Source organism: Balaenoptera physalus, assembly GCF_965194825.1.
Source record: "Balaenoptera physalus genome assembly, chromosome: 13".
In the NCBI taxonomy this organism is placed as follows: domain Eukaryota; kingdom Metazoa; phylum Chordata; class Mammalia; order Artiodactyla; family Balaenopteridae; genus Balaenoptera; species Balaenoptera physalus.
This window is the reverse complement of record NC_138892.1, coordinates 103,930,484-103,947,697: the sequence shown is the minus strand read 5'-3', so window position 1 is coordinate 103,947,697 and position 17,214 is coordinate 103,930,484. Positions and strand designations below refer to the sequence as shown.

Here is a 17,214-nt window from a genome sequence, read left to right as displayed (position 1 = left end):
AGACACCAGGTAATTGAAGCTATGGGTTTGGCTGAGATCACCTAGGGAAGATGGTAGAGAATAGCAGAGGGTCAAGAGAAAGTCCTGGGAAAGACAAACATGTAAGCGGTTGACAAAGTCGAGTAGAGCCCCTGAGAGATGTAGAAAAATGGGGAAACTAGAAACCAGAGGAGGAGGAAGTTTCTAAAAGGAAGGACGGAGAATAAAGAATAGCCGGAGAATTTAAAATTCAGAAAATGCTTCTCAAGCGGGGTGACGTGGACATCAAGTCAGAGCAGTGTCAGAAGCGGTGGCTTGTCCCAGGCCCTACAGCCAGAAGGGTACACAACTGGCAACAGAACTCAGGTATGCGGGACCGTTGTTGACACCGACTGTCCACAATCATGGAGAAAGCTGGGGTGGACAGCCGTTCTGCGGAGACAGGACGAGAAGCCAAGTCCTGTAGCCGTATTGAGAGGATTTAGATTGGATACTGACAAATATTTACACGGTTATAAAGGGCTGAAATGACGCTTGATAAATGGTGGCTTATTTTTAGGGGCCACTTGAAAGCAGGGGAGCCGCAAGGCACAGATGGGGGTATCCAAAGACAACAGGCCAAATGGCGTTTGGGCGGGGGGGTCTCTCAGGCCGGCAGTGTTTTTCTTCTGCTAGCCATTGGATTCTTTTTTCACTGCTGAGATCGCTTCACCTTACTGTCCCATTGGATGCCAAGGAAACAAAATACCTGAAGCCATTTATTTGCAATTTTTTTTTTATTTTATGTCCTTGCTCACATGGGCAGGAAGGGGACTAGCACAAGGTGACACGTCTCGGATGTGAGTGGTACGAAGGTGACGCCGGGGCTCCGTGAGGATGCGGAGGCGGGGGCTGCACAGGGGAGGAGGCAGGCAGGGGGCGAGGGCCGGGCCCGGCGCGGGAAGGGGGAGAGCAGCGGCGGCCCCCGTCACAGGTTCGCCAGCAGCCAGTCCAGCAGCTGCAGCCGCATGACGTTGCCCACCGCCTCGTCCAGCTGTCGCTCCTTCTCATAGCGCAGCACCGACTGCAGAACCTCGCCTACGCTGCGCCCTTTTTCCACGGCGGCTGCCGAGAGCTGAAGTAGCTGAGGGAGGGAAGGAAAGCAATGGTGGGGGGCAGAGCATCCCACCGAGGGCGGGGACGGGCTGCCAAGGCGAGGGCAAACGAGCCCCTGCAGCGGGAGGGCCTCGAGGGAGACACTGAGGCGATGTCCATAACCGGGATGCCCACTGGCCCGTCTGACAGAAGAAAGGTGGTTACACCGCCCTTAATTTAAGTAACATCCCCCTGTCCGTGATACGGAAAATGTGATTTCCCACTAAGACTAAAGACTTCCTGCTTCCAGTGGGTGTTTGGTCAATGGTGTTCTTGCCTTCTAAGGATTCTAAAGTTCTTAAGTTCACTGTAACATCATAAAACGGGCTCCATCACTGTCCCAAGACTGACAAGCGCAGGAGAGAAAGAGGGAAAGGTGCTGCTTTCCCTGCCCCATAGACCAGACAACACTGGGATGTTAGAGCAGGAAGGTGACTCAAAGAGCCATTCAACCCCCATGAAAACGCTGCCCGGAGAGGGGAAGATTGTCAGTAATACAACGCTAGAAATTAGCGGAGGTAATACTCATACCCAGGTCTCTGAACCCTATGTTTAATTCCCTTCCCAAGCTTAAAATGAGAAAAAATGAGCCAAAGCAAGTATTCTAATATGAGCACAGTACATTGCCATTCCACCTGGAATCCTCGCAGCAATAAACTAATCAAATTTTATATTTTGTGCATTCTGCACCTGACTGTATGAGAAAGTCAAAGGGCAAATTAACAGGCCAAATATCAGGAGCTTTTTCAGGGGAAATTCCATGCAAAGACTGAAGTATTGGGTTGGCCAAAAAGTTCATTCGGGTTTTTCCATAACATCTTAGGAAAAACCCAAATGAACTTTTTGGCCAACCCAATACATAAGGATACTCCTGAAACAAATGGAAAGACAAAGTCTCCGCAAAGAGGAGATATAAAGAAGACCCAAATGGAAATTTTGGAACTAAACAATAATACAAAATCCAAAATGAAAACTAAATGGACAGGGATGAGAGAGGAAACCCAGTAAACTTGAAGAGAGAGCAACAGAAATGCGTCGCACTGAACAGGGTAAGATTAAACCTGATTAAACCTCTTTCAAAAAGACTGAGAAAATAAACAATTCCAAAAGGTTTTACATTTATGTCATCAGAATCCCAGAAGGAGAGGAGAAAAAGGGGAATACAGAAAACATACTTAATGAAAGCTTCCCCTATTTGCCAACAGAAATAACTGACAAATTCAAGAAGTGTAGTGAAGCTGAAATAACATGAACCCAAAGAAATTCACTTCAAGACCTGTTGTAATCAAACTGCTGAAAACTAAAGACAAAAGAAAAAAAAAATCTAAAAGCAGTCAGAGAAAAATGGCACATTTTGTATAAGGGAACAACAATTCGAATGACAGCAGATTTCTCATCAAAAACCATAGAGGAACGGAGGAGGTGAAACAGCATTTTTTAAGCACTAAAAGAAAAGAACTATCAAACCAGAATTCTACGTCCAGCAAACATATAATTCAGGAATGAAGGTCAAATAAAGAAAAATTCGGATTAAATTAAGAGAATTCATTGCCAGAAAATGCACTCTTGTTCTTCGGGCAAAAGGAAAATGGTATCAGAAAGAAACTGGGAACATAAGAAGTGAACAAAGAACAAAAGAGACAGTAAAAATCTCAGGATCAACAATAAACGATTTGCCTCCATTCTTTAAAATGTGCTTTATGGTTGAAAGCAAAAATAACATTGCCTAAGGATTTTTGCAACTAAATACATAAAATAACTGCAACCTAGGGCAGAAGGGTAAAGGGACCTATATGGTAGGAAGATTTCTACATTCCAATTTAAGTGGTAACTATTGACTCTAGTTAGACTCTGAAAAGTTAGGTATGTTATTGTGATCCCCAGAGAAACCACTAAAAAAACTACACAAAGAGATATAGACAAAAACACGATAGATTAAAATGGACAACTAAAAAATGTTTAAATAATCCAAAAGAAGGCAACAAAAGGAAAAACAGGAAAAGCAGAGAGAATAAACATAACTAACATTAAAATAATAGGCCTAAATCCAAGCATATCAATAATTAGGCTAAATGTAAATGGTCTAAACACACCAACTGCTGTCAGAATAGATTAAAAAAACATGACCCTACTTACGTTGCCTATGGAAAAACTCACTTCAAATGATATAGGTAAGTTAAAAGTAAAATTATGGAAAAAGACGTACCATGAAAACACCAATCAAAAGAGAGCTTGAACCTCAACATTTATGGTGAGTCTGTTGGTATAAAGGGGGAAGAATTCAAAAGGGCCAGATGTCCATTTGTCTTTTCGACAAAGGTGCTGAAGACAACTGCTTACGCAGACGCAGAAGTATGAATCTAGAATCTAGACACCTACCTCATATTATACATGAAAATGAGCTCAAAATGGGTCACAGACCTAAATATTAGAGCTGAAATGATCATCTAGAAGAAAACAAACAAGAGAATCTTCATGACCCTGCTTATTAGGTCAGGGTTTCACAATGTGGCCAGGTGATTCTTTGCTGAGGGGCTGTCCTGTGCACTGTAGGATGTTTATAGCATCCCTGGCCTCTCCCCACTAGACTCCCCCTTCCCAGTTGTGACAAAAAAATATGTCTCCAGGCATTGCCAAATGTCCCTTGGGGGCAAAACTGCCTCCAGTTGAGAACCACTGAGTTAAGCAAAGATTTATCAGAGATGACATCAAAAGCACAAGCAGGGCTTCCCTGGTGGCGCAGTGGTTGAGAGTCTGCCTGCTAATGCAGGGGACACGGGTTCGAGCCCTGGTCTGGGAAGATCCCACATGCTGCGGAGCAACTAGGCCTGTGCGCCGCAACTACTGAGCCTGCGTGTCTGGAGCCTGTGCTCCGCAACAAGAGAGGCCGCGATAGTGAGAGGCCCGCGCACCACGAGGAAGAGTGGCCCCCGCTTGCCACAACTAGAGAAAGCCCTAGCACAGAAACGAAGACCCAACGTAGCAATCAATCAATCAATAAATCTTAAAAAAAAAAAAAATGTTGACCTGGTCCCAACGTTCTCCTGGGAAACGGGGAGGGAGGACAGACAGCAGTGAGGGAACAGAGGTGCCCCTCAGATAAGGGAAGCAAGAGCCGGGCTCCAGAATCAATTTCTGGAGGAATCTGGCACCCTCGGTTCTCCTTTCTTACAAAGGTGACTTCTCTCCCTCTACCATTCACGTCCTCACTTTCTAAAAAAAAAAAAAAAAAGCACAAGCAATGAAAGCAAAAAGTGATAAATCAGATGTCATCATTAACAACTTTTGCTTTTTGAAGCACTCCATTAAGTAAAAAGACAAGATACATACTGAGAGAAAATATTTGCAAATCATATATATCTGATAAAGGACTTGTATCCAGAATACATAAAGAATTCTTGTAACTTTATATTCTTGTAACCCAGTCAAAATATGGGCAAAAGATTTATGTAGACAACTCACCAAAGAATATATATGAATGGCTAATGAACACATAAAAAAGATGCTCAACATGTTTAGTCATTTTAATGTATGGATGTCAAATTAAATCCACAGTCAGAAACCACTGTAACAGCTATAATTTAAAAAAAAAGAATAATGAGAAACTGAAATCGACAAAAATTACTGGTAGGAACGTAAAATGGTACAGCCACTTTGGAAACCAGTTTGACAGTTTCTTAAGAAAGTATACTTACCATAAGATGCAGCAAGTACACCCCTTGTCACCCAAGAGAAATGAAAACGTTATGTTCACACAAAGATGTGTGTGTGAATGTTCACAGAAGCGTTATTCATAACAGCCAACTAGTGGGAACAACCCAAATGTCCATTAACTGGTGAGTGGATAGAGAAAACATATAAAATGAAATATTCAGCAATAAAAGAAATGAACTACTGACATATACTGCAGTATGGATAAACCTCAAAAACGTTATGCTAGGTGTACAGAGCCAGATGTAAAAGGCTACATAGTTTATGACTCCATTATATAAAATGTCGGAAAGGCAAATCTGTAATGCAAGAAAGCAGGTTGATGGTTGCCTATGGCTGGTGGTGAAACTGAAAAAATATAGCCTAGAAAATTTCTGAGACAGAGAAATATGGAGTTTCTAGTCCTTATCAGATATTAAAACATTACAGAATTACAGTAATTAAATCAATATGCTACGAAAATAGTATTAAACTAGTAAGAATAGACAAATGATCCAATGGAATAGAATAGAAAGCTTAGAAAAAAAACAAAGACAGATAGCTATCTGAGCTAGTGGGAAGCAGCTGCATCACACGGGGAGATCAGTTCGGTGCTTTGTGACCACCTAGAGGGGTGGGATAGGGAGGGTGGGAGGGAGACGCAAGAGGGAGGGGATATGGGGATATACATATATGTATAGCTGATTTACTTTGTTATACAGCAGAAACTAACACACCATTGTAAAGCAATTATACTCCAATAAAGATGTTAAAAAAAAAAAAGAGACAGCTATCTGGAAAAAAATAAGAGATTGCATGCCTACATCACACCTTATATGAAAACAAATTCAACATGGATCAAAGTCAAACATTGTTTTAAAAAATCATAAAAGTACTAGAAGAAAAACATGGGGAAGTTTTGTTAATATTTTGTGGTAGAGAATGTTTTCCAAAATACGACACAATCTAGGAAAAATAAAAGATAAACTGTCATATTTGACTACATAAACATTTAAAAAATTCTGTATGGCAAAAACAACAAAAAACACCAATCAAAAGTCAAATGATAAAAATATCACATCTAATATCACAAAGGCTAATTTCCTTGCATATAAAAAAACTCTCAGAGATAAAGAAAAAAAGACCAACAACCCAAGAGAAAAATGGGCAGAGGGTACGAACAAGTAATTCATCCATGAAAAAGGAAATTCAAAAATGGCTCTTAAACATATGAAAAGGTATTCACCCTCGTTCCTAATAAGACATGTGAAAAGTAAGGCAACACTTGGCAAAGGTCAAAAGTCTGGAATGGACTGTTGGTTAAACTGTGGGAAATAGGCACTGTCATACTGTTGGTGCAAGCTCTATAAAAGGCATTGGGGAATACATATCAAATCTACAAGCACACATTCAGATACATTTGAATCTGCGTACAGCACTGCTTATAGCAGCAAAATACTGGTAACTGAAATGTGCATCCATAGAAGAGTGGTTACACACAGCAGCTGCATACAGTAAATATGCAGCCATTAGAAAAGAACGTGGCAACTCTGTATGTTGCAGAAGAGAATATATACACATAGATAAAAGACTACCATTTGTGACTTAAAAAAAGATAAGTATATATAAGTATTAACTTGTACATGCATAAGCATTTCTGGAAGGATAAACAAGAAATTGATCAGAATGGTTTTCTCCAGGGAGGGCAATGGGATGGGAGATAAAGATGAGAAATTCAAGCAGTTCCAAGGTCTTTGGATTTTGAACTATGCACACATTACCTATTCAAAAATGGATGCAAATTTGTTTAAAGGAATTGGGCTCATGGGCATCCCAGTGTTACCAGGTTCAATCACCTGCATCACCATGAAAATATTTGCATGTTAATTAAATCTCTTTCCAAAAAAAAAATTGCGACTCATTTTTAGGTAGTTTCTTTGATGTACACCTCATCCAGCTGTTCTTAAAAACCCACTGATGCTCAGTGCAAATCCACTCACTAGCTGAAGTCTGGCTGGGCTGCTGCTCCCCCTTTCCACTCCTCTCCTTTAAGAAAATAGATGATAGTCTTTACTTTGGGCAAAGACGTGCGTGTGTGTAGAACAAGGAGGCCTGCAAGTCTACTGTGCTCATTTTAGAGAATTAGATCATAGACATTCTAATTCAAAGTCATCTAAAATCAGAATGTGTTATGTATGATGAGGTTGACTTAAAAGATGGTGTCAGAACAAAGCCTGTTTCACACATTGTACGCATGAAAGCTAGGCTTTTTAGACTTTTTTCATCAGTCTAAAGCTTTTGTGAATACAGGCCCATCCGCTAATTGCTACGTGCCAAAACAGTTGTCTGTTGTACACATTGGAAAAACTGTAAAGAGACAGAACTTGCCGAGGACTCTTAGCCATAAATCTAAGATTGGATCTCCACGTTCCGTCCTTTAGCCCAAATGGAACGTGCACACAAATCACCTGGCGATTTTGCTAAAGCGAAGATTCTGACTCAGCAGGTCAGGAGTGGAGCCTCAGGTTCTGCACTTGTACTGAGCTCCCAGGCGATGCCAATGCTGTTGGTCCACAGACCACACGAGCAGCAAGTGTACAGATGACACAGTTTCTCGTTTGGGCTGAGTGTGGCCTATTCTGTGCGCTGCACTGTGTCTTCCCGGTCATCAGACAAAGCAAGTAACCCAGTTACAAGGGTTACTAATACCACATATTAAACAGAGAAAGCCTCTTCCTCCACGTCCTCTGGTTTCTAAGAAGATGAATGCTTTTTATAAATAATCCCAGCCTTTTGTGCCACCTCCTACTACTTAAAATGCCCTTGTTCTACTTTTCTCAATTGAGGGAAAATAATAAAAAATCCTGTGTGTGTGTGTGTGTGTGTGTGTGTGTGTTGTGCAGACGGTCTCTCTTAATTCTCCCACACTAGCATGAAACAGCAACTACATAAATAAAAGCTTTCTGGACCCCAAATTTCTCTTCAGTGAGCAGTTCCAAGGCCTAAACTGGGAGAAGAAAGGAGTTAGGAGGCACACTTACCTTTATCAGTAATAACAGTAATAAGCTGACTTTCCATCTGCCTTATTCTTTGGTCTTACTTCTCAATTGATTCAGAACTTAGGGTGAGGGGAAGAGGGATGTTGTTTATTGAATCCCTTCAAATCCCCAACACTTCCTAGACCACCAGCTAAGAGAGGAATGACAGGCTTGAAAAGGCCATCAGTCTAGCCCTTCACCCCCGCCTCCCAGGCCCGGCAACACATCCCCAGGATGCGATGCTTCCCAGCAGCTCCTTCTCATTCTTTGGGCAAAGCTCTCATGCAGAATTCAGCCTGAGCCCAGACCTTAATCTGATTCTTTCACCAAGTCTCTTGGAGGTTCCTTATTTGTGCATTTCCATCAATATACGCAGAAAAAAAAAAGAGAAAAAAAATGATTTATCTCTCTTTTACCCTTTGATATACCTCCTATTGGGCAAAATTGAATTTTAATTTACCCATTATCTCTACCATGAGGCATGAGCTTCAAATTTTTACTGTCCCCATTCTACCCTTCTCGTGGCTCTCTTTCCATTCAGAAAGAAAAAAAGAACTTAAAACCGTAATGAACCCCTAATAAATCTTCCCAAATTCCCGATTCTACTTCCTTACCTTCTCCTGGATCCCTTCATCGTCACCAGCAATGTACAAAACGGGGACATTGAGCTCAGAGGCGGCCACCCACTGAAGAACGGCTTGGAGTTGCTTGTTCTGAAGCGTATCGGTTAGGTTGCGACCGCTGACAATCACTTTGGGAGCTGCACACCCTTCGGGGAGCTGTCCTGACAGACCTCTCAATTCGTTATAGATAGCTTCATAAGCATTCTTCAGGAGGACCTCTGCTGTCCCTGTGCCCTTGGTTGGCAAACACTCACGTAAACTATCTGGGGAGGCTGAAGTTGGCCAGTTGGTATCCCCAGACTTATCATCTCCTAGTTCTGCCAACGGAGAGTCACAGGACTTGGCAATAATGAGACACAACTTCATCACTGAGTCCATCAGATGTTCTACCATTTGCCCGTTCATGTGGTCATCTAGCGGGTTAGCAGCCTTCTTGGTCAGCCCAGCAAAAGTACCTCCAGCCTCATCGCCTTCATTTAATTTGATGGGAGAAGGAGTTACAGGTCTTTCACACTGGGGACTGTCTTCTTCCTTAGTTGGCTTGGGTTCAGAGCTACGGTCGCTCTTGAAAATGGTCTCACCGAGTAAGTTCCGGATGAAGTTGTAGAAAGCGCTCATCAGACCCTTCTTTTCTGCTTCTTCTTGGTCAACCCCCATATGAGGAGACCTAAGGCCGGACTCATCGGAAACTGCAGGGGACTTGTTGGCCTGCAAGTTGGTGCTGCCAGCAGCTTTAAGGAAGCTCTGTGCACCCATGCTTCCCCCCTGGGCCAGGTGGTACTGAATCAGAAGTAAGGCAGATACGATCAGGTCCTTGGCCCAGGAGTCTGAATCATACATAACATTCTCCAGTTGCTCTGGGTGATGCACAGACGGACTGACGTTGCAAGGATCCAAAGGAACTCCCAAGGGAAAGTCTGGCGCAGGTTTATACTGTTTGTTGGAAGCTACAAACGGTGCACACTGGAAACCTGGAGATTTTCCTTCAATCTGCTGATTTTTATGCCACAGGGACAGTCCCTCTTTGATGATGTGCTCACCCAGAGTTTCAACACAAGTCTTCTCCTTCTCGGGTTTGGGTGCAGGAGGGCGTATTTTTTCCCTCAATTTACCTTCAGATTTCATGGATGCAAAGTTGACGTTTCGGTTTTTAGGGTCACTGATTCCTTTCATGGACATGAGGGAATAACTCTCAGACTTGTCCTTGGTTTTCCTGACAGTCTCAGGAGGTTTCTTGGCAAATATCACTGAGTAGAGCTTACCCAGCATGGCATCCATGATATCTGCGGCCTTCTGGCTTCCGTGAGAGAAGAGACTTCTTTTCACGGCCGAGACAAAGTCCGTATCAGTCATGAGGGCCCCTGTGACGTCGTGGAGGTTCTTCATGAAGGAGTCGATGAGATCGGAGACCACCTCTTTCGCGTGCCTGATCAGGACCTTCTTTAGCAGGACGGTGGCAACGGTCGTGTCCTTCACTTGGATCCTCAGTGTCTTCATGATGGAGACCATCATATCAGACACCACACTGTTAGCGTAGGTGATGATCCCTTGACTGACAGAAGCTGTGAAGTCATCGGGCCTTTCCTGCTCTATGAACATCTCTCCCTCTGCGGGTAAGGACCTTCCGCCCTCTGTGGCATCGCTTGCGTTACAAGATTCAAACACTTCCTTATAGAAGAAAGACTTCTTAGAAGAAGGCTTGTCGTCTGGACTCCTGCTTTCCTTGGTGCTGTCCTTGATCTTCAAAGCGCTTTTGTATTTTAAATTCAGGGGACTCTGTAATGTTCCTGAGGCTCTGTCACAGGAGCCAGGAGGCTTATCCGAGGTGGAGTTTTTGGAACAGGCAGAGACAGTCTCGTTCACCAGCTCTGATGCCACCTTGCTCAGGCTTTTGTTGGGTGCGGGCTTATCCCCCATGTACACTGACTGATGGATGCACTTGTTCTCAGAGCCGTCAATCCTCTCGTTGATCTCCTTGCGGGCCATGGCTATGACGAGATTTGTGAGGCGACTGGCGTAGAAGGAAACTTCGTCTACTGAGCTCCGGTTACCGACGTGGGCACTGGGGCCCTGGCAAGGGTTCTCTCTGTGACTCATCTCAAAATGCAATCTCCCTGGACTGCCCTTGGTGGTGGTGTTATAATAGTCCACACAGAAACTTTTGCGTGGGTCTCCTGAGTTGACCATGTCCCCACCAAATGACGCCTCTCCAGGCTTGAATCTAACATCTTGGAACCCTGCTGTGCTTTTTTCCAGGTCTCTGCGGAGCCAGCTGAGCGCTCTGATGGGATCATGTGAGGCTTCCTTAAAAAGGGACCTGGGTTCATCCAACTATAACAAAGCACAGGTATGGGGTATTCAGGACAACCTCAAAGGTCAGCTACAAGTCTCAACTGCTCCATCAGCCCCATGGATGTAACTGACACTTATTGAGTGCAGGCACTGCTGCAAATATTTTAGGCCTGTTATCTCATTTAATATTATTCTGGCAGTAAACTTAAATGCTAGCTCTCTTATTACCCACATTTTACAGAAGAGGAAATTGAAGAACTGAGAGATTTAAGTTAGTTTCTTACCTGAGGTTATACAGCTATAATCATTGACGGAGGAGGAATTCCAACCCAGGCAGTGACTCCAGGGCCCATGCTCTTGGCCACTGCGCTATACTGACTCCAACAACATCTGTCCTTAAGATCTGACTGTCAGGGCTTCCCCAGTGGCTCAGTGGTTAAGGATCGCCTGCCAACTCAGGGGACATGGGTTTGATCCCTGGTCCAGGAAGATCCCACATGCCGTGGAGCAACTAAGCCCGTGTGCCACAACTACTGAGCCTGAGCTCTAGAGCCCACAAGCCACAACTACTGAGCCCACGTGCCACAACTACTGAAGCCTGTGCGCCTAGAGCCCGTGCTCCGCAACAAGAGAAGCCACTGCAATGAGAAGCCCAGGCACCACAACGAAAAGTGGCCCCACTTGCTGCAACTAGAGAAAGCCTGCGCACAGCAACAAAGACGCAACGCATCCAAAAATAAATAAATAAATAAATAAATTTTAAAAAATACTTTAAAAAACAGAGGGAAGCCACCGCAATGAGAAGCCCGTGCACTGCAACGAAGAGTGGCCCCACTTGCTGCAACTAGAAAAAGCCCGTGCACAGCAACGAAGACCCAATGCAGCCAAAAAAATAAATTAAATAAATAAATTTATTAAAAAAAAAAAAGATCTGACCGTCAGCAGCTACAGAGGTAGCATTTGAGCTGAATCAGAGTTTTCATGTATTGCTATTAATTGCTATTTTTTTATGGTTGATCTGTTTTATTTAGGTCTCTTATTCCAGCACAGTTTTCAAAAAATTAGAAAATTCAAGGACAGTTGTGCCTAATTCATCACTTTACTGGGCTACACAAGCACAATCTGATATGTTCAATGGCTTCCAGTGGACTCTTTGACATGACTTAAGTTGAAAATCTGACTTGTAATTGAGGAGTTAGTATCTGTGGACAATTTATTAGTTGTGAGTGAATGCAGATCCTTTGGTGAACATTAGCTGTGATAAGCACATGGACATATTTATACATTCACCTACTGTAATCTATACTCTTCACTTGAACATAGGCTAAAATAAGAATGCATGTAAAAGTATCCTATTCACCATCAAATGTCAGGGATCGTTGCAATGACTGGAGTTATATCTATCTGGGGATGACCACAAGTACTGCCCATCTTTAAAGAATAATTTGGTATTTTAACTACCAAGTATCATAGAATTGCTGGCTACTATTTGTTAAATACTTAGGTCTACCAGGAACTGTGCTTAGTGCTCTATGCATGTTATTTTATTTAATTCTCATACATACCCTGTAAGGTGCGTATCCCTCTTCCACGTTCACAGGTGGAAAACTGAGGCCTAGAGAAGTTAAATACTGACTAACATCTCACAGCTACTACACGATGGGGGCTAGTATTCAAATCTAGTTTGGACTCTAAAATTGGCAGTCTCCACCCCTACAGTACTCTGTTATGTTTGGATGACTTGGGAAGAAGAGAAAAGCAGCTGGACCTCTACAGGCTGGTTTAAGTTGCTTGTGGGCTATAGAGCTTGGTTCAAAGTCCTCCTAAATGGTTCTGCTAATTTGAATAATAGCTACTATAAGGAAATTTGTGCTCTAGTAGAAAACTATGCATAATCTATAGCATACCTTTCCACATTTTCTGATTCTGATTCTCTCAGAGCTATTTGATAACTCTGTAAACTGTAGATAACTGATAGCAATGCAATATAATTCTTGTCTACATACATATTGTGACCAGGGAAGAGTTACCTACTGCCTCTCCCACTGTGGAAAAGGTCAGTTTTGCTTCCGTTTGCACACTCACTTCAATATTCCTGATCTTTATATCTTTTTCCTTTGATTCTCCTTTGAACTGCACTAGCTCCTCATGAATGAGTTAAATAAAATCTTTCACATGATTTATTTTTATATTCATATGAAAGTCATTATTTCACCTTTCTCTGAAAATGATCTTTTGACAGTTTTGGAAGTCTCTGCCAAGATGTCCAACAGATTTGCCTAACAGAGGTAAATGTCATCATGAGGATAGTGTACCAGGTGCGTCTTTTCTTAGGCCCCCAAAGGTGAATCCAAAGGGCAACAGAACTTCGCAGACGTTCTGTTTTTCTGGTTTTAATTTTCCTCTCTACGAATTTTGGTTTTGGTTTTCATTTTGGTTTTTCCATGGCCAATAATCACCGGTGGCAGCAATGCTTGAGAATGTGGTTTTACTGTATCACCATTTGGTGATTTCTTTAATGGATTAATGGTTTATAGAGATCTATTCTCTGTTGGTGACAGACAACAGAAAATCTATTTTGCTAGTATTTTTTGCCTATCTTAAGCTCAAATCAATTTGGAATTTTGTGCTTAGTTGGAAGGAGAAGGGTTCTTTAACCTCTGGACAGGTGAGTTTTGGGTTTCTGTGTTTACCTTTGACACATGACTAAAAGTTTTTTTTTTCCATTGAAATATAGTTGACATATAACATTATATTCGTTTCAGGTGTACAACACCTGTAATTATTCGATATCTGTATACATATTGTGAGATGATCATCACAATAAGTCAAACGTCCACCATCACCACACATAGTTCAAAAATTTTTTTCTTGTGCTGAGCTTTTTTAAGATCTACTCTTTTAGCAACTTTCAAATATACAAAATATACACAACAGTATTATTAACTATAGTCACCATGCTGTACATTATATCCCCAGGATTTATTTATTTTATAACTGGAAGTCTGTACCTTTTGCCCTCCTTCACCCATTTTGCCCACCCACCTCTGGCAATCACCAATCTGTTCTCTGCACTTATGAGTTTATGTGTTCTTTTTTCTTTTTTAGAGCCCACATATAAGTGAGATCATATGGTATTTGTCTTTCTCTGTCTTACTTATTTCACTTAGCAGCTGTTGTCACAAATGGCAAGATTTCCTTCTTCTCATAATATTCCACTGTATACATGAACCGCATTTTCTTCATTCATTGTCCATCAGTGGACACTTGGGTTGTCTTCCATGTCTTGGCTGTTGTTAATAATGCTGCAATGAACACAGAGGTGCAGATATCTCTTCGAGATGGTGATTTTGTTTCCTTTAGATATATACCAGGAAGTGGAATTGCTGGATCATATGGTAGTTTTTATTATTTTTAAATAATTTCCTCATATGATTGTGATTGAGATTAAATGAGATAATATGCACAAAATAATCTGTACACTTGAAATGGAATGTATCAGACAGGTAGTACTCCTTAAACATGTCAAATGAAGATTAGACTTCAGAAGAGGTAAGAGAAGAGGAAGAGAAGTCAAGAAGCTTGATCGTTAGGGTAATGTGGTGAAACGTGGTTAACCAGCTGTGGGAGTACTAGGGAATAAAACTTGACTTCCTACATGTATGGGAAGTAGTGCTCTGGGTGAAAACAGAAGTGCTGGAAGAGAGCATGGCTAGGGGTGTGTCCTGCAATTCATTCCCATCAGCCTGGGTGGGAGGTGTGAAGAGACTACTGAGTTTCTGTATGAATCTTTTTTTTTTTTTTTTTTTTTTGTATGAATCTTTTAAAAAATTATTTTTCTGAACCAAAGGTCAGTAACAAGGGTGAACTTCTAAAAGGACAAAATTTAGTTTTAAGAAGAAGCTGTAGGAAAGAGAGCTGCCTGTATGCATGTCTGAGAAAGGGACAGAGAAAAGGTGGTGGAGTCAGAGCAAAGACTTCCAAGAAATGGAAAATTCAGTTGGTTCTAGTGCACAAACTATTCACCAGGGGGACCAACCTGATAGCCCACTTTGCAGAGGTGATTTAGGGGAGATGAATGATGTGTATCATAAACTATAATAAAACAGTGTCTGTTTTATTATATATATTATATATTGCACATTATATATTATATATTGCAGTGTCTGTATATTATATATTGCAGTGTCTGTGTATAACATCATTTAGAGAGGGCATTTGATGAGCAGCCTTCTTTGCAGTGACTCAGGGACCCAGGCTCTGCTTTTGCATGGTTTCACCCTCCGTTAGGGACTCAGAATCTTTCCTTTGAGCCAGTGTATGGGAAACACCAGAGACTGTGGAGGATTGAATGAGAAACTTTTGTTGTCCAGGCCTGGAAGTGACAAACATCACTTCTACCCATATTCCATTTGTCTTTGCCTTTTGAAAGTGTGATTATGATGTATCCCAGTGTGGGTCTTTTGACTTCATCCTATTTGGAGTTCACTGAACTTCTGGATGTTTATATTCACATCTTTCATTAGATTTGGGAAGTTTCCAGCCATTATTTCTCCAAATATTCTCACTGTCCCTTTTTTTCTGTCTTCTCCTACTGGGACTCTCATGCTGCATGTTTGTTCTCTTGATGGTGTCCCACAGAGCCCTTTGGCTCTGTTTCTTTTCTTCAATCCTTTTTTTCTTTCTGTTCCTTAGACTTGATAATTTCCATTGTCCTATCTTCAATTCTGCTAATTCTTTCTTCTGCCTGCTCAAATCTGCCTTTGAATCCCTCTAGTGATTTTTTCATTTCAGTTACTGTACTTTTCAGCTCCAGAATTTCTTTTAGTTTATCTTTAGGTTTTCTATCTCTTTACGGATATTTCCACTTTGTTCATACATCATTTTCTTGATTTTCTCCACATTTTTCCCTTGGTTCTTTGAGCATCTTTAAGACAGTTGTTTTAAAGTCTTTGTCTAGTAGATCTGCCATTGGGTCTTTTTCAGAGACCGTTTCTGTTGATTTATTTTTTTCCTTTGAATGGGCCATACTTTCCTGTTTCTCTGTATGCCTTGTGAATTTTTTTGGCTGAAAACTGGACATTTGAATCTACTGGATGAAAGTTTAGAATTGAGGCTCTAAGCTGTTTATCAGTGTTTGAATCATTATGTGTCTGCCATTCAGAAAAGCATTAGGTGTAAGTAATAATGTCTTCCTACCTCCACATGGTATTAACAAGTTAATATTATAAAGTTTCTTAAGCAAAAGAATCTCTTATTCTGACTGGAAAAAGTATTCTTATAGAGCCTAACTCAGAAATATTTTAGGAATCTAAGTTCACATAGTTGGGTAAATTTTTGGTAAATGAGATTAGTTTAATAATTTTGGTTTAATAAAAACAGCTACGTCTTTTCTTTTTTTTTTTTTTTTTTTACGTCTTTTCTGATTTACCAGTGTTAGGTATAACATTAAGTGTGCCTTTTTACTTTATGTTGATGTGCTCTTCATAAACTTATACAGGTTATGCAGATCCAATCAGCTAGTATTACTTGTACTTAATGTTTAAGATCATGAAAAATATAAATGTGTTTAATCAAATTGAATATTTATCCTGACAAACTTTGTTTCAACAGTTATTATGTTTTATAGTATGTCAGCTTGATGATAAATTTCCAACATCTTTATGTAACTTAAAACACTGGACTGGTATTAAATTGAGCTAATTAATGGATATTCACTGGATACTTAGATCATTTCTAAGTAAGATAGAATAATGAAACACTAATAGCTAAGCATAATTTATATGCTTTTGCTTTCTATTTTTATTACTATAGAGAGGTTAAATCTTTGGGTCTGTTAATGAATGTGTTTGTTTTTGCCACTTCGATTGTATAAGGGATGTGTATGTCTGTAGAGAGTCGTCCTGTCTGGTCCATAAGCTCCGTTAGTCTGCACTTCAGCTGCTATGTGACAGTTCACCATTGTAAACCTCCTCTCTCCCAGGTTTCTTTGTGAAATAGATTGGAAAGTACGTAGGTTAAAAATTATGATTAATATAAGTGGCTGAGACTATATTTAGGAACAACAGTTTCACAGGAATCCAACAGAATACATGCCTATTTTTCTAGGGACTGCAGGTGAAACCTGGTGGAGAGAGTTTCTTAGTTTTGACTCCCTGCTCTCAGGACAGCAAATAATGGAGGCCTTTAAAAGCCAGTTTGCAACTTCCCTGGTGGTCCAGTGGTTAAGAATCCGCCTTCCAATGCAGGGGACATGGGTTCGATCCCTGGTCGGGGAACTAAGATCCCACATGCCACGGGGCAACTAAGCCCTCGCACCACAACTACTGAGCCCACATGCTGTAAACTACAGAGCCCATGGCTCTGGAGCCGCATGCTGCAACTAGAGAGAAGCCTGTGCACCGCAATGAAGATCCTGCGTGCTGCAACTAAGACCCAACGCAGCCAAAAATAAAATA

At 41.3% G+C, this 17,214-nt stretch overlaps 1 protein-coding gene across 7 annotated transcripts in view; it reads right to left on the bottom strand.

Moving 5' to 3' along the window:
• Positions 1–194: 194 nt before the first annotated feature.
• AKAP3 (A-kinase anchoring protein 3) overlaps positions 195–17,214 on the bottom strand; it is a 28,549-nt gene continuing 11,529 nt past the window's right edge. For 2 of the 7 annotated variants that reach the window (XM_082421527.1, XM_082421528.1), the window contains exons 4-5: positions 8,456–10,795; positions 725–1,256 (exon numbers count right to left, since the gene is read on the bottom strand). In XM_082421527.1, the coding sequence (XP_082277653.1) occupies positions 1,026–1,256; positions 8,456–10,795 (2,571 nt within the window). In that variant the 3' untranslated portion in view covers positions 725–1,025. Of the gene's footprint in view, positions 440–724; positions 3,371–7,844; positions 7,993–8,455; positions 10,796–17,214 lie in introns of those variants that run through there. The other 5 variants (XR_014252642.1, XR_014252643.1, XM_082421529.1 and 2 more) reach the window with 5 other exon arrangements.